General features: G+C 44.3%; 1 protein-coding gene across 3 annotated transcripts in view; it reads left to right on the top strand.

Annotated features, from left to right (window-relative positions):
• MAPRE2 (microtubule associated protein RP/EB family member 2) overlaps positions 1-21,153 on the top strand; it is a 70,490-nt gene that overhangs the window by 39,042 nt on the left and 10,295 nt on the right. For all 3 annotated transcript variants that reach the window (XM_054179633.1, XM_054179632.1, XM_054179634.1), the window contains 2 exons: positions 8,671-8,816; positions 11,138-11,351. In XM_054179633.1, coding sequence (XP_054035608.1) covers positions 8,671-8,816; positions 11,138-11,351 — 360 coding nt within the window. The remainder of the gene's footprint in view (positions 1-8,670; positions 8,817-11,137; positions 11,352-21,153) is intronic.

Raw genomic sequence — 21,153 nt, 5'->3', positions numbered from 1 at the left:
AGTGAATGATATAAAACAACTAACTAAAGACATAGAACATAGGAAATAACCTTTTTAATGGTTATTAAATTTGATGTTGAAGTGTTATATTTAGCTGTTGCATTTACATGTCTGGAAGTTAGCCTAAGTATTCTCTTTTGGTGAATTACACATAAAGGAAATACTCAGATGGGGATGTGTGTGCACGTGTGTGTGTGTAAATATGGATCTAGCTGTATATATAGAGGCACACACACACACTTTTCTAAGGAGAGGGAAAGAAATGGATATGTTTATCCCCAAATGCCCAATGCTTGCCATTGTTTGAAACAGGAAGCATACTAGACAAGTTATTGACTTGTTCCTGCATAGCTATTTATATGCTCATAAACAGTTGAGAGGAAGCTTTTGAAGTGAATTCTCCGTCAAGTTAAATGTGTGTGGGCTTATGAAAAAATACCAATCCCAAACCCTTTCCGAAAGCAGGGAAGAGGTGATCTAAGAAAACTGGATTGTGCAGAACACAATGAGTTAAATATCTTTCAGAAGATCACATTGAGAGCCCTCAAGCTGGCGGAGGCAGGCAGCAGAAGAGCATGGAAATTGTCACAACCCCCCTGTCCCATTTCCTTACACAGCTCCTTACACAACTTTTTCCGTGACCTCCAGTGAGGATTTTGGGACGCACCACAAGGGAAAAACTGGAGGGGGAAAAAAAAGGTCATCTTATTTAGAGCTCTTACTCCATCCTGTATAAAATTCAGTCTTTTCTTCCTTTAGAACTTCTTGGGCTGTATTAATTGCTGTCGTTACCTGATGCTTTTACATTCATATATTAACAGGTCGATGCTGAATTTCCCCATTTGGTTTGATAGCTGAGCTTGATATTTGCACATTCTTCCTTTTACATTACAGCCCAAGAAGGGGCTTTAATAGTTCTTATCTGAAGAAGCATTCTAGTAGCTCTGCTAGATGATGGCAGTCATCACAGCTGCACTGGCCTGATGGACTAGGTCCTTTCCATTTCAGACTGAAGAGTTGATTTCTCACATGCAAGACATGCAGATGTGGGAACTGAAAGAAGCTTTGGGAATCTTGCTGTATTTAACATAGTTTACTGTGTAAACACCAAGTAGTTTGTTTAATGTATTTTGTGTGTAGTTTGCAGGATAGAAACTGGGGGAACAGTAGCACAAGTGACCAGCCAGCTGACAGGCAGAGCAGCAGCAAGCAGGGTATGGACCAGAGTTTGGGAACGGCTGATCCAGCTCATTCATTCTGACATTCCTTTGGCTGATGTTCCTTGAAGCATTGGCAGCTTTCATGCAGCTTAACATTAGCTTCCATAAAATACTCTAGCATTTCTCCTGGACTTCAAAGAGCAGGAATATGTGGGAAACTCTTCACAGCTATGTAGCGTTTCACAGCATTAACAGGGAGCTGCAGAGCCACCATAATTGAATTTTTATAACCTGCTCTAAAATTGCATGGGCATCTCCCTTTTTTTCCTTTCCCTAAAAAAAAAATAAAATTAAGATTTGTCATGCTCTTATATGACTAATCAATTCTTGTTCATTTTTGTTAATAAGGAGCAATCGAAAGGCCAGATAAAGCTAAAAGGAAGGCAAAAAACAGCAGGGGCGAGAAGCAGGGGTGGAGGTGGGAGGGTGCTAAGTTTGAATTAAAAGCTTGAGGGCATTCCTTCCAGAAAACATGAGCTACCTAGATGTGGCAATCACTCATAGGTGCCCACATTTTGCAGCCAACCTAGCAATAATTTTGGAACTCTGAGCTTAAACAGTAAGGGATAATGTGGCATTCTGCTTTTCTTAAAGGCTTTATTCAGAGCATACCTAAAGCTTAACACAGCAGAAAATTCAATCAAACCTCCTTTTCTCATTGCATTGTTGAAGGAGCTTTGATAATGCACATCCTGTAGCAGTACCAGCCTATTCCCCAGCTGCCATCTAACAGGAACAGAGCTGATAGGATGAGGAGCAGCAAAGGAAGAGGCTGGCTTAGTCATAAAGCATTTGCATTCTTTGGGAGCTTTAGATGCATTTTTGTCTCTGCTAAGTAGGCCGAGCAAACTGCCGTGTCCCCTGAGCTTTCTGAATGCCTGCTGTAGTTGTGATGTGCCAAAAAGGCCAGGTTATAGATGGATGCAGCCCTGGAGAGTCTAAATTTAGTCTGCAGCTCCTCTGGTAATTTAGTTCTGATGACTCAAGAGAGAATCTCTATGAGCACCTCAAAGCCATACCATTCTCTTCACTTGAGGCGAGCGTCATTTTGTCACTTGTTGGTCCCTGGGTTGGGCTTTCTGCAAGGTTGTTAACCTGAGTATGAAATGTATCATCCATGGCTTTCATTGCAGGCATGGTGTCTTGCCTTTGGACAGGCATTAGAGTTGAGAGTGTTTAATTTGATACATGAATGAAGAATAACCGAGAACCACCAAGTGGATTTAATGCTCTAGGATCCCCTGTGCACCACCCACAGTCTTGGGGAGCTGGAGTTTCACATGAATTATGATCCTAGTTGTTTCTTGGGAGTCTTGCTATTTTTGTCATGAATACACAGTGGCTTCTTGAAAAGAATTCTGACTAAATAGCTTGTAAGTGCATTTTCTTTACCAAGGCTGGATTTCATCCATAGGGAATACCAAGTGAACGTGTTTCAAGGCTTTTCATGAGTGTTTGGCTGCTACATGAGAGTGTATTCAAAATAAGAGTCAGCAGGAGACTAGAGAGGGCTTGCATGTGAATTAAAAAGAGACAACACAAAGTGTACAAGCTATATAAATTATGAATAAGGAAGCTAGAAATGGTAAATGTCTATAGAAAGGAAAATGCAGCCCGAAGCAAGGTGTAATTTCTGGCTTAGCTATACTCGTGTAATCCTTTGAGGTTAAAAAGATATAGAATCCTTTCCCCTCACTCCTGCATTTGAAAATTCTCATTAGAATTATAAACTTGCAAATTGTCTGGCCTCCAGTGCATGCAGACCTTCTGTCTTGCAGGATTTGTATGCAAGGATAAAGGATTAAAGGCAGGCTGGGTTGTTTTTTTTCCCTCTTGCCTTTAATAAATGACTGTATTATAAAGGGAGCATGTGGTTTGGCATTTTCAGATTTCAGACTGTGATGGTTTCTCTGCAGATGTCCTGGATGTTGCCACAGGGAATTTTTCATGTGGTGACTGCTGTAGCTAGCACAGTTGGCATTCCTCCTGCGCAAATACATGGTCCCTACATGCATGCATTCTATTGGTACTGCCCCATCCTGGCCTTGGAGGAAGGCAGCCAGGGTGAGGGCAGGGCAGATGTCATCTTTTGTTGGTTTTTCTGTCATCCTTTGTTGGAGAGGTCTGTCACCTCTCCAACTCAGGTTTTGGAAGAGAGCTCCATCACATCTTCTGCAGCCTGTTGTCCTTTGTGAGCAGTATTGTGTGGGGAGGAGAACATTAGAGTTGTTACTGGCTTGTGAAGAATGTCCAAGGTCTTCTACATCCAGGGACTGCACACTGGGACTTTGGGACTGGTCACCAGCCCCAGCAGGGCTGAGGGGACTGGCGAGGTGTGCTGTCCAGGCAGAGAGAGATGGTGAGAAGGACTTCCTCATGTGTGTCATTTGCCTATATATACATGCAAGTGGGGTGTATTCTGTGGTGTAGCTGCCCAGGATTTGGTTTTACATGGCTCAGAAGGTGTATTTTGCTTGGTGCCCATATGAATCCCTATCTTCTTACACCTATGTTGCTGAAATCTGCACTGTAGGACCCTGTTGGAGCAATTGGTGCCAGCATGATTACAACCCAGTGTGCTAATGCCTGCAAAGCTGAAGCGTGTTTCAACGTCAGTGGGTTTGGTTGTTTTCCAGTTTGCAGCGCTGCAAAGGCTAAGTCTGCAGAGCAACTTGGAAACATGATGACAACATGGCTTGATCCCATTTGCACTCTGTAACCAAGCCATGTTTCAAGGAACTGGCATGTTGTCCTGAGGTCATGCAGCACAGAGGATGCTTCATGTCAATGACTCTCTAATGTCTTCCATATGATGTTTAGGATGAGAGGGATACAATGGATGTTAATGATTGGGTTTAAGATCACTTCCAAAACTGTCTGAGGAAGCTTCCAAAGCCATGTTGTGAGATTTTCAGGCAATGATTTTTTTTATCACTACTTTTTCCTTTTAGATGTCATTCAGTAAGAATTTAGGAGGAATAGAACTTAAACAAGGTTTTCACCTTAAAAACAAGTAATTACTATTTAATTACTCAATGCACTTGGAGTCAGTTGCTTGGTCTCCCCCTTTTAGAAGGTCTTGGGTGGGTTTTGCCTGCTACTTTTTTTAGGCCTGATGAGCTGTGCAGCTATTTTAAGTTCAGTGGGAGCTGTGTTTCCCAGAATTATTCTGACCTTCCCATTTAAAAAATTAATGCTTTGTGAAAAATAAATTATTGCTAAAAAATTGAGCATTAAAAGCTCTGCTGTGTATAATTTATGAGCAGCTTAGCAGCTTGCATATTTAAGAAGAGGAGAATACAAGTTGGCACAGGGGAAACCTCCCTCCCACATGCATGACAGAGAATGATCAGTGGATGTTCTGGGTTGGACTTGATCTTAAAGGGCTTTTCCAACTAAACTGATTCTGTGGTTCTATGAGCTGGAATACAAGTGGGCTTTCTGAAGCAGATGTCAGTCAGTGTACAACTCTACAACTACCTGAAGGGAGGTTGGAGTGAGAAAGGGACCAGCCTCTTCTTGGTGGCAAGTGTCAGGACTGGAGGAAGTGGTTATAAGCTGCACCAGGCTGGATATTAGGAAATGCTTTTTCACTCAGAGGCTTCTCAAGCATTGGAATGGTCTGTCCAGGTTGGTGGTGCAGTCACCATCCCTGAAGGTGTTCAAGTGGTGTGTGGACCTGGTGCTTTAGGGATATGATTTAGTGTGTAACCCCTCAATGCTGGCTAGAAGGTTGGGCTTGGATGATTGTGGAGGTTTCTTCCACCCACAGATGTATTCTGTGATTCTATATCTCTGACCACTGCAAGGTTGTAAGAGGAATGCTGTGTAGACTGTGGTGGATGTTGCTTTCAGGAGTTTCCATGTATATGCTGGTGCTCACTCTGCCCTCACTGAGCAGCTGTGGTCACGCAGCTCTGCAGGAGTGCTGGGCTCTGCACCGTAAGCTGGTGAGGGGTTTGAAGCACAAGCCTTATGAGGAGAGGCTGAGGGAGCTGGGGTTTCTTAGCCTGGAGAAGAGGAGGCCCCTGCCATTCTGTGTAATTTGAAGAGTGTGGTCTCCAGTGGAGAACTCAACATGAATTGTGCAGTTATTATTTTTTTGAAAGTGTGGCTGTGTGTAACAGAACTTCATGCTCACAAACATGCCCACTTCAAATTAAAAAGAAGAGAAAATACCAAACACACACACACGAAAAGGGAAAAACCCCACCCAAACAAACCTCCCCATAAATGCACAAACAAAACCAAAACCCCACAACAGAACAACCAAACAGCAAACCTCGAGTGTCATAGCAGAACAGCCATAACTGGAATCTAAATGAAAATCTGCACTCTGAAAGTCAAGAACCTACTGCTTTTGCCTGCCTTGACGTCGCTCCCAAAGGAAGCCATTCTAGGAAGCCTGAAGCAAAAGGCAAGCCCCAAGTGCTGCTGTACTGTAAACAGTGGTTGCTGGTGTTTGTGTGGGATTTTTTTCCTCTCTTATCAAAACCATTAGGTCACACATGCTCCTTGCCAAGGGCCTGCTTTTTTGTTGTTGTCACCCCAGCAACAGCACTACTGGGTGTGTGCAGCTCCCCGTCAGCACTGACAACTGTTGCTCCAGTGCTGGTACTGGTGACTAATCTGCAGATCGTCCTCTGTTTTCCAGATGTGTGGTCAAGTTGCTGCAGCTTTGGAGGGAATGAATAATTTGAAGGAACTTGCATGTAATGTGACTGGATTTACGTTTTATACTACCTGGAAAATCACAGAATTGTTAGGGTTGGAAGGGACCTCAAGGATCATCTAGTTCCAGCCCCCCCTGCCATGGGCAGGGACCCCTCACACTAGACCAGGTTGCTCACAGCCCCATCCAGCCTGGCCTTCAAAACCTCCAGGGATGCAGCTTCTACCACCTCCCTGGGCAACCTGTGCCAGTCTCTCACCACCCTCATGGGGAAGAACTTCTTTCATTTCCTTCAAGCAAACAAACAGACAATTCTCATCACAGAAAAAGGTGCAATTGGCCTTTTTTCCCAAATGTTTTTTTTTTAGGTATCAAATATGTGAGTATCAAACTGAGTCTTCAATTGTAATAGCTTTAAACCACCTTTTCAATTCTCAGTTTGTTCTTTTGTATCTTAATTCTTCCCCAGCATCCTTTTCCATCCTCTGGCAGCTGCCTGCCTACCCAACCCCGTGGGTCCCCTCCCCTCTGGTGCCTGCTGTGCCCTCAGCCTGGTGTGGGAAGCCCAACCAGCACCTGCAAAGTGGGATGCTGCAGGGCTTTTTCCAATTCCATCCCAAAGTGGTGGCTGCTGGGGGAGCAATCAGCACAGCCACACTTGCAGCTTGGAGCCTGCCCTCTGAATCTCCTCTGGAACTAATGGCTGCATCAATGCTCTATGGAACAGAATCAAAATGCAAAAGGATGTTTAGCCAGTGCTTCTAAATTGCTTGTTAAATAACACAGGGTAAGAGGTTTTTAACATTGATCACTCTTCTGCAGGGCTACCAGCTGTAGTTGTCATCTGTGATTTCAAGTCACTTCTGTTTGTGTGTGTGTGTATGTTTATGCATATAAAAGGTTTTTGGACGTAGAGACAAATTTATTGTGAAAACCATTGTAAGAAGCTGCCCAGGGAGGTGGTGGAGGAGTTGTCTCTGGAGGTGTTCAAGAAATGTGTGGAGATAGCACTGTGGGACATAGTTTAATGGCCATGGTGATGTTAGGACTTGATGATCCTGAAGGTCTTTTCCAACCAAAGCAATTCTGTGATTCTAGACAGGCAGTGTGTTTTCAGCTCCTCTCTACAGAGTTGTTAAGGTTTAGGGCTTTTTGGTATTCAGTTTTCATGTTCTTTTTTTTTCTTTCTAGAAAATCTAGGGAAGTTTTTAAGTCTTGAATAAAATACAGTGGCATAAACCCCCTTTTGTTCATGTAAGTTATGCAAGAGCTGTGTCACAAGCCCTATCATTATCTCTGCTACCAGTTTTTATGCATTCTGTTAAAGATATTCCTTTCCTGTAGTGTACCTGCATTGAAGCCTCACGTGTATAGTAAATTGAACAGGCCTAAGTGCTGTCCAGTGTGCAGAGGGCCACACATCCATGTCCAAGATATTAGAATCATAGAATTGTCAGGGTTGGAAGAGACCTCAAGGATCATCTAGTTCCAACCACCCTGCCATGGGCAGGGACACCTCACACCAGATCAGGTTGCTCAGAGCCACATCCAGCCTGGCCTTAAAAACTTTCAGGGATGGGGCTTCTACCATTGCAGTTTTGCATCTCTTGAGGGAGGGCTGCTCTGTCTGCTGCCCCCAGGAAATCCCAGCCGTGGGCAGCGTAGGAACTTTGTCCCCATTCTGCTGCTCTGATGTTTAACATTCAAATGCAATGTGACAGCTACAAGCTTCAGAAGGTATAATTTTTAAATTATAAATACATACCTATATAATATTAAATATGTACATAGCCTGCATGTCCAGAATCAGGTAGTCCCTGTTGAATGTAATGATATGTTTATGTTCTCCTGTTACTGTGGTGGGCAGGTCTATGCCTCTTGGGAGTTGGGAAGTTTCCTCTCATTGCAGTTCACAGTGTTTAGTTCAGTCCATGCTGGTAGGCTGCTTCTGTAGCTCGGGAAGGAGGGTTACAATGAATGGGGTTTGCCAATGTAATAAAATCCTCCTGTTGTGGAAGCAGCCTGGCAGCCAGCTTCGATGTATCGGAGACCAGGTTCGTGCTGTCACGCGGATGCAGTCCAGCGCTTTCTGCCCTCCGGTGCTGTGCAGACCCAGGACCACCTCCTGGCTGGCAAAGGCACAGAAACTCCTGCCAGCAGGATGGGAAGAAAACACAAGGAAGTACCATAACAAGAATCTTAAAGCTTGCAAGACTCTATCTGAAGGCATGCAGATGGAATTTGTGCTACCAGCAGAAGGAGAAAACTCTCCTGTGAACACTTTGGGCTTCTAGTTTTCTAAAAGGATCTAGATGAAAGGTTGTGCAGTGCTTTTTCAAGGCCTCCAGGCAATTACTGCCATATCAGAGTAAAGCTTATAATTGGGGTATGGGGAGGATGAAAGGACAGCGTTAGGAACAAATTCAATTTATAACATGAAATGATTGCATAATAATCCTTTTGCATTGAATTAAATAGCAATGAGTGTAGTCAAGCCATGCACTATCTGTATATCCCTGCTTTTCTGTTGCCACAAAGCTGCCAGTACTTCTGCTGAGGATGAGTTTTGGACAGCTAATTGTGTTTACAGAGCTTTCTATAAGAAGGTGGAAATTTGTCATCTGATGTTTTTAACTTGCCAGAAGGTTCCTTTTCCTTTAGGGAATGTTTTAGTTTGATTCCTAATCACATCAAACCTGTTTGCAAATAGCTAAGCACAAGGTGTCCTTGGGAAATCTGATATTTATTATTTTATAACTATTTTTCCTCTTGTTACAGGAGCAGCTTACTGCCAGTTCATGGACATGTTGTTTCCAGGGTGCATTAGCTTGAAGAAAGTAAAGTTTCAAGCAAAGTTGGAGCATGAATACATTCACAACTTCAAACTCCTGCAGGCATCATTTAAAAGAATGAATGTGGATAAGGTAGGCATTCTGTACTTGTTTTTCCATCACTACAGCTTTTAAAAGTTGTATGAACTGGATGAAAACAGTAAGTAAGGGAAACAAAATGTCAGAATCTTTAAAGTCCGCTTTCTCAGCTCTTGGGCTGAGAAACTGGAGTGACAAGTTGTATGTGAAGATGTTCTTGCCCTTTCGTAATCTGAAAAGGGTGTTTAGGTACAAAGGAAGAAATTTGACATGCTCTGTTTAGGTACAAACTGAAAATTGAGTCCATGTGTCCACTGAGGAGTTGCATGGCCTAACTCATTATGCCTTAATGTCAGAGACCCTTTTGATAACATACCATGTGTTGGAAATTCCTTACCATCTGTGAACCTTAGAGACAGTAAAATTACTGATAACCTGAATTTCCAGCTAGATAAAAGTATGCTCTTATAAGTATTCCATGTTTCTTGTCCAAAACAGGGTTTAAGAAATATAAATTATTCAAGAGGTGGAATAATTTACCCAGTGATTCAATAGGCTGGGCAGCACATGTGATGTTGTAAAGTTCAGAATGGAAGTGGCTGCTTCAGCCGTGAAGTATTGATTTGTGCTTGAATGTGAGAGTTTGATGGACTCAACCAATTCAATTACTGTGTGGAGAAAAATGAATAATGAAAGTTAGGTGGCTGTCCTGGTAGTCTTACACAGATGCACTACTTCTATGCCATTTTAAGGCTTTTATGTTGCCTTATTCTGAGATTTACACAGCCTTAACAGAGAGGCTCCAAAGACCTTTATAAAGCACTGCAAAACCCTTACTCTTTCCTGAAATGTTGTGGGTGCTTCTGCTTACAGTGTGATTTGCTTCTGAGACATTGGAAAGCCTAGTAAAGTTACCATGGTCAGTTTTTTCTGCAGGGTGCAAACCTACTCTAACTTCTCAATTTAGAGTTAAGATATAAATGGAGCAACCTGAAAGGACATGCAGATTGCTAGGTTAATCCTTACAGCGCTATCATAGACTTATAAAATGCTGTAAAGTTGGCTTAACCTTGAAGAAGAAAGGGAAATTGCAATGGGTTTAGGTACCCTTTTTCCAGCAGAAAATTGGATGCCTTTAGGAGGCATTAAGATCCATTTAAATTGGGCCTTTAATCAGCTGCAGGAATTAAGACAGGACAACCCTTCTTCTGCAGTTGTATTCCTTGTCTGCCCGTAGTGTCTGGGAAGCTTAAGCACTTTAATGTTGGCCCCAGACACCTTCTGGAGGTTTCATTGCTGTGGAAAATTTTTGCAGGATAGGAGTGTGTAGATATCCTCATAGCCTTTCTTCTGGTTTACTGAAACTTCTTAGGTATTTTAGTCAACTTCATGTCTGCAAATTGTTCTATGTATAGCTATATATGGAGCAGAAAAAATTAGAGGGTTAAAACCTCAGAGTCAGTTTGTACTACCAAAATGTAGGCTGGGTTGAACTTAAGCATGTCTTGGAAAAGCTGCTGGTTTGGGTTTGTGGTTTGTTGGGGGTTTTTTGTAGTTCAAAGTAGAGCAGAGAGCAGGAAACTCCTGTCTGTACCTTTTGAAGAGTTGTTCATTTTCAGGATGCCAAGTGCAAATCTTTAGTTACCTGAATGTGGTGTTACTCTTAGAACAGCTTCACTTATCATGGCTCTCACTGCAGAAAGGAAGGAGTAACTCTGTTGAAGAGCTCTTATGAAGGCTTACAGACACCCACTGTGTAGCCACTTCAAAGGCTGGCTCTGTATTTTGGGTTTATTTCATAGAATCAATAAGGTTAGAAAAGACTTCAAAGATTATCAAGTCCAACCTGGCACCTAAGACCTCATGACTACTAAACCATGGCACCAAGTGCCACGTCCAGTCCCCTCTTGAACACCTCCAGGGACAGTGACTCCACCACCTCCCTGGGCAGCACCTTCCAATGGCTAACAGCTCTCTCTGTGAAGAACTTTCTCCTCACCTCCAGCCTAAACTTCCCCTGGCACAGCTTGAGACTGTGTCCTCTTGTTCTGGTGCTGATTGCCTGGGGGAGGAGACCAACCCCCTCCTGGCTACAATCTCCCTTCAGGTAGTTGTAGAGAGCAATAAGGTCTGCCCTGAGCCTCCTCTTCTCCAGGCTGATCAACCCCAGCTCCCTCAGCCTCTCCTCATAGTGCTTGTGCTCAAGGCCTCTCCCCAGCTTTGTTGGCCTTCTCTGGACACATTCAAATGTCTCAATGTCCTTCTTATTTCTTAGGAGCACTGACAAATCCATCATAATTCCCTTTCTTGTGGGAGGGAAACACTACTTTAACCAGGCAGTGATATGTGATTGAACCTTTATTCTTACCTTTCAGGTAATTCCCGTGGAAAAACTGGTCAAAGGGCGCTTCCAGGACAACTTAGATTTCATTCAGTGGTTCAAAAAGTTCTTTGATGCTAACTATGACGGGAAGGAATACGATCCTGTGGAAGCTCGACAAGGCCAGGACGCAATTCCCCCGCCAGATCCCGGTGAACAGATCTTCAACCTGCCTAAGAAGTCTCACCATGCAAACTCTCCAACTGCAGGTATTTTGGACCTTCAAGAATTCAGTCTCTGAAGACAAATATAAACTGTGATCCATCTTACAGCAACACCAGTTTAAAATTACTTCCTCACGTGGGTGGGCTGGGGTTTTTTTTGTCTTCTCATAGGCACACCTAATTATTTCGTGGTTTATCCTGGGTTTGTCGTATTCATGCTCAACCCCTTCCTCAAAACAGTTAATTTTCAGCTGGCTTAAATCTGTGACCTGTCTTCTCATGGGCTCAGACATGCACCAGTGCTGGCAAAGGACCAGGTATGAGGCAACCTCAGCTTTAGGCTGGCTTACGCTCTCGAATCAAGCTCGGATTTTAGCGTTCTGCTCTGATCACTTCTGACGTCAGTGGGGCATACTTGGCCAGCTGCCTTCAGCTCATTAGTGTTTCCAGGAAATTGAGCACCTAATAGCAGGGCAGTGCTGCTCTGGGCTTTTAAAGCTTGTTTACATCATTGGTTTGCACCATCTCGTGTCCAAGCTTCTGAATTTCAGGGCCTGCTATGCTGTAATTTCCCATGTGATGTCTTGCACTCACTTTGAAAACAAAAAGAAGCCAAGTGCTAAGTGCTAATGTCATGATGTTAGCCAGTTGGGGAACTGGAAGAAGACATCTTTATTAAATACAGACGTTATTACACTTGTTAATTCTTCTTGCAGACAGTCTGTTTTTACCAAAGTCACAAATGAGTCATCCGAATTAAATCTGTGAAGGTGACAATCCTAGAGAAATAGAATAGCTGCTGGAGTGGAACTAGCTCGCTGGTATGGAGGATGATGCAGGGATCTTGTGTCACATTCTGGTTGTATGATGAGCATGTCTGGTGCCTTCCCAGCCCTAGTGTGGAATAGGACAACTGAGATCGTGGGATGGGTTTTGTAAGAGCCTGTGGTGAGAGTTAGCTTTTTCTGGGAAAGCTTCCTTCATTAGTAGCTTCAGTATTGTCCAGAGGTGTGAGACAGCACACTAGTTGAAGTTCTGTTGAGCTGAGAAGGGGCTTTTAGACAATACATGATGCTAGGTGAAATGAGAGTTCTACCTGTTACTGTTGCTTGCATTTTAGAACAGGACCGGTTCATTAGTTGCTTTCATTGATGTATTGTGCCTTTGTGCCTCCCCACACTATATCATGTATCCTGGTTACTTGAAAGGATGGGAGCCTGTAATGTTAGCGAGGGCTAACTGCAGCATGGCATGAAAAACAGCAGCAGAGTCGACTCAACCCATGACAGAGCCCTTTACTGGGTGTCTGTTGATAAAAGACACTGAGAGGAGAGCCATATGCATCTGCGTGGGCCTCATCTCTTGCCATTTGGGAGTCAATTGGGATGATGTGGAAGCAAGTCCTGGGTAATTGGGAAATCACCATGAAAGATATGCTTCTGTCTTGTGCATACTTAGCTGGACATGAAGGAGTATTCATTACAGGGCATTGCAGGAACCATAATATGCCCATGGAAGCAAAACAAATTTAGCCATTTGTACAAAAAGGGCAAAAAAGAGAAGATCTCAGAAGTTTTCTTGCAGCAGGTTAAGAATTCTCCACTCCATCTGAAGCTTCATTTTCCCTTAGGTTACAAACTGAAAGAGGGAATACATGCCCATGAGTAAGACCAGTATCAGATGGCACAGTTTAAAGTGCTCTGTCTGACTTCTGTGTGGAATATTTTGTTGTTTTACTTCCCTGGGTCTTGGCTGAAGTGGCTGAGGTTCTGGGCATGGTTGTACTTGGAGTGACTTTGCTGTGGGAGCAGTAACCACTGTGGGCTGCTTGATGCTGTAACCTCTTACACCCATGCAGCAAGCATTTGCCAGCCTCTGTAGCAGTTTGCCACAGTAGCTTGCTTGGGGTTTGTACATTTTCTTTTTTAATGTCATTTTTCATTTGTGTCATTTGCTCTGCTTTAACACTGAAGCTTTGAAATCCTACTGTTGCCTTGTTTTGGCTGATGAATGAAACAAAAGAAGGAATAGTGAGAGAAAACAAAGAACACAGAAGATCTTTCCACAGAATCCAAGAGTTTTGAAGCAGAGTGCAGTGGACATACCTAAATGTATGTGGTGTTTAGTGTCAGGACCAAGCAGACATGTGGGTACTCTACAGCTACCTGAAGGGTGGTTGTAGCCAGGTGGGGGTTGGTCTCTTCTCCCAGGCAACCAGCATCAGAACAAGAGGACACAGTCTCAAGCTGTGACAGGGGAGGTGTTAGGAAGAAGCTCTTCCCAGAAAGAGAGATTGTCCATTGGAATGTGCTGCCCAGGAAGGTGGTGGAGTCCCCATCACTGGAGGTGTTTAGGAAGAGACTGGATGAGGCACTTGGTGCCATGGTTTAGTCGATTAGATGGTGTTGGGTGATAGGTTGGCCTTGATGATCTCAAAGGTCTGGTTAATTGTGTAAAATGCTTTGAGAACAGCCCAGAGCTTGAGAAATCTGCAAATGCACCCAGGCTTGGCATAAATCAGGGAGCAGGCCAGCAGCCACGGCTCCTACCCCTTCCAAAGGCTATGCAAGGAGTCAGCGCAGGTCAAGGATAATGCCTCTCGGAAATGGAAGCGTAAATGGGTGCCTGCGACTAATCTGCTGTGCCGCCCTCGCCCTGCCTCGTCCCTTCCTTCAGGGACAGAGCCGATTTGCTGCTGTGCAGTGGGTGGATGGCTTTGGTGACACGTGCCAGAGGCTGCTTCTAGAAGCAATAGGAGCAGCAAGGATTTGCCAGGTAAAGGCAGCTCCCTGCTCAGGGAACCAGGATGTTTCCATCCTTGGGGGAGCGGAGCCAGCAGCACAGACCACCGCTGCAGGCTCTCTGCTGAAGGCACCACAGCTGCTTTTAAATCTAATGCCATCTGCCAGCCCTGAGCTGCCTTTCTATCTCCTACAGCCTCTGCTCCTCTCTTGATACAGTGGTAAACAGCCTGCAGATGTAGAGGCAAAATTGTGGTACAGGATTAAGATATTAGGGCATTGTTTGTGCCAATTCTAATGCTCCCTCTGGAAAACAGCAGCAAAAGCTCCATCTGATCAAATTGAAAATGGTGATCAGGTTGTCAGGGTTTGAGCTTAGTGTCTTATGTAACTATTCCTCTGTGTCAGAGCAAATCCATGGAGCACTGCCCTGTGTATGGGCGTGGGGCGTCAGAAATGCATGGGTAAAAGGCAGCTTAATACAATTAATTATTTACATGTAAGCTAAACATGAGAGAGGTTCTTAGATCTGAAGGCTGTTAGAGATTCTAGTTTGAAATATTCAGTGAGAGCAGGATGACTAAAGCAGAGCTGGAAAATACTGGAGGATCACATGAGAGCTAAAAATACTCCTGCTATGACAGGGAAAATAAGCAGGGCAGAATGAACTGTTTGTGCATGAATGCTTTATGTATCATGTGCATGCCATCAAACAGCCAATTATGTAAGAAAAATACCCATTTTCTTTAGGGAAATGGTATATCCTGCTGTGGCAGATGTGTGCTGTAAATTAATTTTGAGGGATCAAAAAAACCCCACCACACTCAACAAACCCAGGCTTTATTTTAGCAGCTAGTGATATGATTAGGATTCCTGGGGGAATGCAGAATTCCTAATGCTGCTTGCCTTTTTTTGCTTTGCTTTCCACCAAACCATGCCCCCGCCTTTTACATCCAAGTACTGGCGATGGCCACCTCTGCTGCTGCTGGTGTGGTGCTGCAGGGTAATGCTGGGGATGGGAAGAGCCACAGGGCAACCAACTGGAAGTGGGTTTAGTGCCTAGTTCATACGAGGCCAAGGAATTGTACTAGCTGACAGGAACAGCATGTGCAGTGACAGTGTGGGCTTGGGAGGTAGAGAGGAAAGTGGCTCAGCCTTAATAAAGGCACACCTCCTCTGCCAGCAGGAGGAGGGGTTAATTTTTAAAACCCACTGAGCTCAAGAATTTAGATCTCAAAGCAGCACAGTGCAGGAGCCAGGGCCCTTTCTCTAGAAAGAAGACTCTGTTTTAAAAAGCCAGCGATGAAAACTGCTGTCTGAATTTCCAGTGTGCTCTGGGTGTGGTTTGAAAGTCTGTTGCTCAAATCTTTGTGTGACCTTTCCTGTTTCAAGATGCATTTCTTCACACTTGCTTTCAGATCTTCCTTTGGAGGCTGCTTTCTCCTTGTAGCTAAGCAGCTGGATTTTAGAAAATGCAGGGTTTTAAAGCTCACTTCAGGTTGTGAATTGTGTTCTGGTAAGCCTGTGTGGAGTGGTTTCATCTCTTGAAGACAAATGCTTGCATCCTTGAAGGAGAGAGAATAGGAGTTTCAGCTGACAACAATCAATAGTTGCCATTAAAATGTTTGGTTATTTAAAACCTGAAGAGAAGTCCTCAGTTGTGATGGAGAAAAGGTTGTGATTGGTTCCATCTCTCAAATCACCTTCTGTTAAAGAGGAGTTATGCCATCAACAAAACCTTCTCACCTGACAAGTGGACTCTGGTGCATGTTCTTGTGTGGGTTGCTCTGTGGAAATTTGTTAAAGGTGCTTCAGTTTCAAGTATTTGTGCACACTTCTTTGCCACCTGTCTGGTAGTGATGATCAGTGTAGAGCTCAGCAGCAGCAGTGGGGGTATGGAGAGCTGAGAGGATAGAGGAGTCCATCCACCCAGAAGTTAGCACCCCAAGCTAATTGGATGACTGCACCACAGCGTGTTGGGATGCTGAAAGTCAAGTCAGGCTTTGTCTGAGATCAGCTCATTCTCATTAAGCATCATTTGTCATCACTTAAGCCAATAAGCATCCCTAAATTGAGCAGTTTCTTGCATCCCAGTGTAGCTGGAGCAACAAAGGGGTGTGAGTATCAATTCAGAATATTCATTCAGCTATTGTCCTTACTCATTTGTGGGTGGAGAGTTTTTCTTGGGAAGAAATTGCTAGCTTTGTAGCCTCTTGGTGAGTTTGTTTTTGCTTCTGTGGCATGAGTCAGGAATATGCATTTCATTTTATAAAATCCTTTAACTTGACTGAAAAATTCACAAGGGATTCCCAGATTCCACTGGAGCAGTGGTCATGGAGGCAGGCAAGTCTCACTGCTTGCTCAAGGCTTCCACTGCTCTCCACACCATCCTCATCTATCTATGCTGTTTCTTGGAGTTTTACATAAATATTTAATGGTGTACTAATTACTCATACAGCTCCCAGGATCTGCCTCTAAACATTACATAGGTCTCTTATCTGCAAGGCTGTGCTAGTGATGTAAAGTGACATGGAAATCACAGCCCAGCTTTGTTGTATCCCAAACCTGCTGCTGAAAATCAGAGAAGTGTACATCTGTTTGTAAAATGTATGTAAAAGGAATAGTGAAGCTGCAACTGAGAGGGGTAGATTTAATTATGGAGTGACTAGTCATTGTTTCTGGAGCAGCAGACAGAAACTCATAATGCATTTCAAAGCTGGTTCATCTAACTTTGTTCAGTACAAGAACAAAATAATTTGTCTTTCAACTGTGGATTTATTTTTCCCATCTCTGCTAGTGTTACATGGGCAGGTAAAAAAGGCATCCAGGTGTTAAGTGAAGCAGCTGTGGTACTGTTACAAAGCACTCTAGTTGGGCCCTGCATTGACCTAAAATCAGAGCATTCTGTAGCCAAGTTCTCACAGAACAGTGGAGGTGGGAAGGCACCTCTGAGGTTATCCATTCCAGCCCTTCTGCTCAAAGCAGGATCACTTAGAGCCAGGTGCTCAGGTCTAAGGATGGGGACATCCCCAACCTCTGTGGACAGCTCCAGAATCACCTTCAGAATGAAGAATTTGTTTCTTGTTTAAATGGAATTTCTTGCATTTTGGTTGGTGCCCATTGCCTCTTGTCCTTTGAGTGGGGACCACTGAAAAAGGGTCCAGGTTTGTCTTGCCTGCACCTCCTTTCACGTAAGGGTGAGTCTCTCTGAGCCTTCTCTTCTCCAGGCTGAACAGTCCCAGCTTTCTCAGCCTTTCCTCATGGCCCTCTGTTGGGCTCAATCCAGTATGCCTATGTCCCTCTTGTACTGGGGAGCCCCAAACTGGCTCTAGTTCTCCAGATGTGACTCGTAGGTGCTGAGGAGAGGGGAACAATTCCCTCCCTCGAACTGGTGGCAATGCTTTTCCCAATGCAGCCCAGGAGGCTCTTGGCCTTCCTTGCTGTGAGGCTGCATTGCTGGCTCATGCTAATTGTGGAGGTCACCAGAACCCCTAAGTCCTTTTCTGCTGTGCTGCTTTTCAGTCTATTTGCTGCTGGCATGTTCTGGGGGTGTGAGGCTGTTCCACTCCAGGAGCAAGGCTCTGAGCATCTCTTGGAACACCAACGGTCAGCTTGAAAAGGCATTGAATAGAATACAATAAACCTGGTTGGAAAAGACCTTCAAGATCGAGTCCAACCCATCATCCAACACCATCTAATCAACTAAACCATGGCACCAAGCACCCACAGTATCACAAAGGTTGGAAGAGACCTCGAGGATCATCGAGTCTCTTCCTAAACACCTCCAATGATGGTGACTCTACCACCTCCCTGGGCAGCACATTCCTATGGCCAATCACTCTCTCTATGAAGAACTTCTTCTGAACCTCCAACCTAAACCCCCCTGGCACAGCTTGAGACTGTGTCCTCTTGTTCTGGTGCTAGTTGCCTGGGAGAAGAGATCAGCCCCTGACTGTCTACAACCTCCCTTCAGGTAGTTGTAGACAGCAATAAGGTCTCTTCTGAGCCTCCTCTTCTCCAGGCTAAGCAACCCAAGCTCCCTCAGCTTCCTCATAGGGCTTGTGCTCCAAACCCCTCACCAGCTTTGTTGCCCTCCTCTGGAGGGCAGCACTGGTAGTGGTTTGTGGTGCTGATTATACTGCAATTCTCTGTGGTCAGTGGGGGGTGGAAAAAAAGCAAGCTGCTTATCAGATACTTTTAATCTATGATTTGTATGACGTTTTGTGCCTCCTCAGAACGTCAGTGGGTTATATAGAAATACTTTTATAGAAGGTGTGATGTTGCATGGATTTTTGAACTGCTTGGATTATATATGTAGCCCATCTGAGCACTGCATTAGGAGTGACTTCCCAGTTGCACTAATTGACTGCAAAGCCATTGTGGTGCTCAATAGCAGTGTCATGAAGTCTATCAGGATCTTTCAGCTCCATTTAGATATCTGGCTGTCTCAAGTCTCTATCAAGCAGTGTCCCTTAATTCTTGTATGAAATTAAGCTCCTGCTGGAATGGGAGGCTTACCTCTGAGCAGACTCTCAACCTGATGTTTCAGAATAAATGTACAGTAATGTGTGTTTTATTTTTCTTGTTTCTTTCTCCAGGAAATTTTAAATTGGAAATCCCTAGGCATTCTCTGTTGCAATTAAGTTCTCTCCAGCTGTCTCTGATATTGTCTGAAACGCTCAGGTCATTTAGCTGGTTTTTATCCGCTGCTGAAATTGGAGTATCGTGTTCATTTAAGAGCTGATCTTGAGAAACAGAGCAAAAGTCGATTTCTTTTGATTTGTCTGGCCTTCATAAAGCTTAGTAATGCTTTGCTGTAGAAATTCAAAAGGCTTTGTTGTTTTCAAAGGGGGCCAGAAGGTAATGCCTGATGTGTTGGGTGCTCCACAGCCCTCTGCAGACAGTGATGGTGTGGGTTTGCTCAGCTTCAAATTGGAGAATACTTGGGGATTAAATGTTTGTGCTTGCTCTGTTCTCACCTCTCTGCAGGTCAGAAAGACCTGTGTGCTTAATGGTTTGGCTCTCTGTGGTCAGTACCCTGAGCTACCAAGAGCCAGCTCACTTCCCAGGGCTACTGAGTGTGAAAGGGAGCAGCAGTGTGACGTGGCTGCACAGCGTGTCTCACACAGCTCTTGTACCATGACCTCCAAGGAGAATGGTGAAATAATAGCCTGGGGATGCTGCCCTAGAAAAGCTGACCAGCTTCTCCTGTGCTTGTGTGCAGGTGCTCACTACCAAGGGGAAGTCAAGTTCTGCCTTCAAGTAGAAGGGTGGCTTGTGCAGGGGGAGAACTGTGCTGACCAGCCAAGGTTTCCTATCTTGAATTTTCAGTCAGTACCCTGAACTGCTGCTTGCAGGCATAGGATACAATAAGAAATCAACAAACATTGATTCCTTGGTTTAGTATACCCCTTATTTTAATCTTCATTTTTGTATGGGTAACTTTTTGCAGTTGCATATGATGCAAGGAGCTGGGGTTGCTTAGTCTGGAGAAGAGGAGACTCAGAGGTGACCTTATTGCTCTCTACAACTACCTGAAGAGGGGTTGTAGTGAGGCGGAGGTTGGTCTCTTCTCCCAGGCAACCAGTACCAGAACAAGAGGACACAGTCTCAGGCTGCGTCAGGGGAGGTTTAGGCTGGAGGTTAGGAGGAAGTTTTACACAGAGAGAGTGATTGCCCACTGGAATGGGCTGCCTGAGGAGGTGGTGGGGTCGCCGTCGCTGGGGGTGTTCAGGGCGAGGCTTGACAGGATGCTTGGTTGCATGGTTTAGTTGATTGGGTGGTGTTGGATGATGGGTTGGACATGATGATCTCGAAGGTCTCTTCCAACCTGGTTAATTCTATTCTATTTGTTAAATAATTTCAGGCCCCATTAGAATGCTGCAGTCAGAGTGATGAATTCATGTGTATCTTGCATGTTTTGACACCACTTTCATATACCTGCTAATCCAAATAAAAATTACTCTCCTGGCTTTGAGAGCACCTTAACAAATGCTCCTTTTAAGCAGCTCATTTTTAGGTAGCCAGAATGTGGACTGAACCTGGAAAAATCTGTCATGAAGGCAGGGGGCTAGAAGTCATTAAATTGTCTAAAGAAAGAAATGCCACCAAAAAATTTCTTTGCATTTCTAATGTTCTTCAACAAACTGTTCTTTGGTGATAGGAGTATAATGGGAAAAGAATTTCATTTCAGGGATGTACACAACTTCAGCAAGTCTGTGTGCTGCCATCTGTGATCTGCTAGTGGTGACTGTGCAATTGTAAGGATTTAGACATGGAAATTATTGCACTGGAGTTGCTAATTAATTTTTCCCCCCTCTTGTCTGCCTTGTTTTGAGAAGCATAGAAAAAGAGAGTGGACATCTTGCACAAAAATGCTTACACAAGTCAACTGATTTACCAAGTTGTTTATATTCTGTTGGCATTAGGTGACCCAGTTAATACAGAGTTAGCCTTAGAGGGAGGAGGAGATGACTGTTGGGGAGGTCTGTGACTAAATCAGAAAAGCCTAAGCTAGCCTGATTAAGTAACCCATTGCTGTTCTCCTTTCCCATTTGCTTTTCAGCTCCTCCAAGGGATCACTCCATGCAGTTCTAGGTCAGAGACCATGTGAGCTCCAGGGTTTGGACATATGGGCAGCCTCATGAGCCATCTTTTTCTTCCTTCTGCCTTTCCCTGCCTGCTTTGTGATTCCTTCCCAGTACCACTTTGTAAAGCACTGGGTTTACAATGAATAGGCGAGTGCCGTCTGGGGCTGTGTTGTGGAAATGACAACTCAAAACAATTCTGCAGTGTTCATAAATCAAATCATCTAATGGGAGGAGCAGCTGGTGAGGTGTGGTGTGGAAGCTGGCTGCTGAGAAAGCTGGGGCAAATCCCTCTGGAATTTGTCAACTCAGCCGGGTGCTTGCTGGATTCAGGCTTTCTCTTTCACCTGGTATGGCCCAGGCTTTCACAGTCAACAGCGTTTGGTGGTGGAGGATGGCCACAGAGTCCCATCAGCATGCCAGGACAACTGTGCTTTTCTTTCTGTGAGGAAGAGTGATAACATGGGTGCTGCAAAGCAGGACTTGTGATTCATGTGTCTGCTTAATAAATCAAATAGA

This window comes from Dryobates pubescens, chromosome 3, assembly GCF_014839835.1.
Source record: "Dryobates pubescens isolate bDryPub1 chromosome 3, bDryPub1.pri, whole genome shotgun sequence".
Classification (NCBI taxonomy): Eukaryota; Metazoa; Chordata; class Aves; order Piciformes; family Picidae; genus Dryobates; species Dryobates pubescens.
Note: the sequence above shows the minus strand (reverse complement) of the source record. Positions and strands in the feature narration are given on the sequence as shown.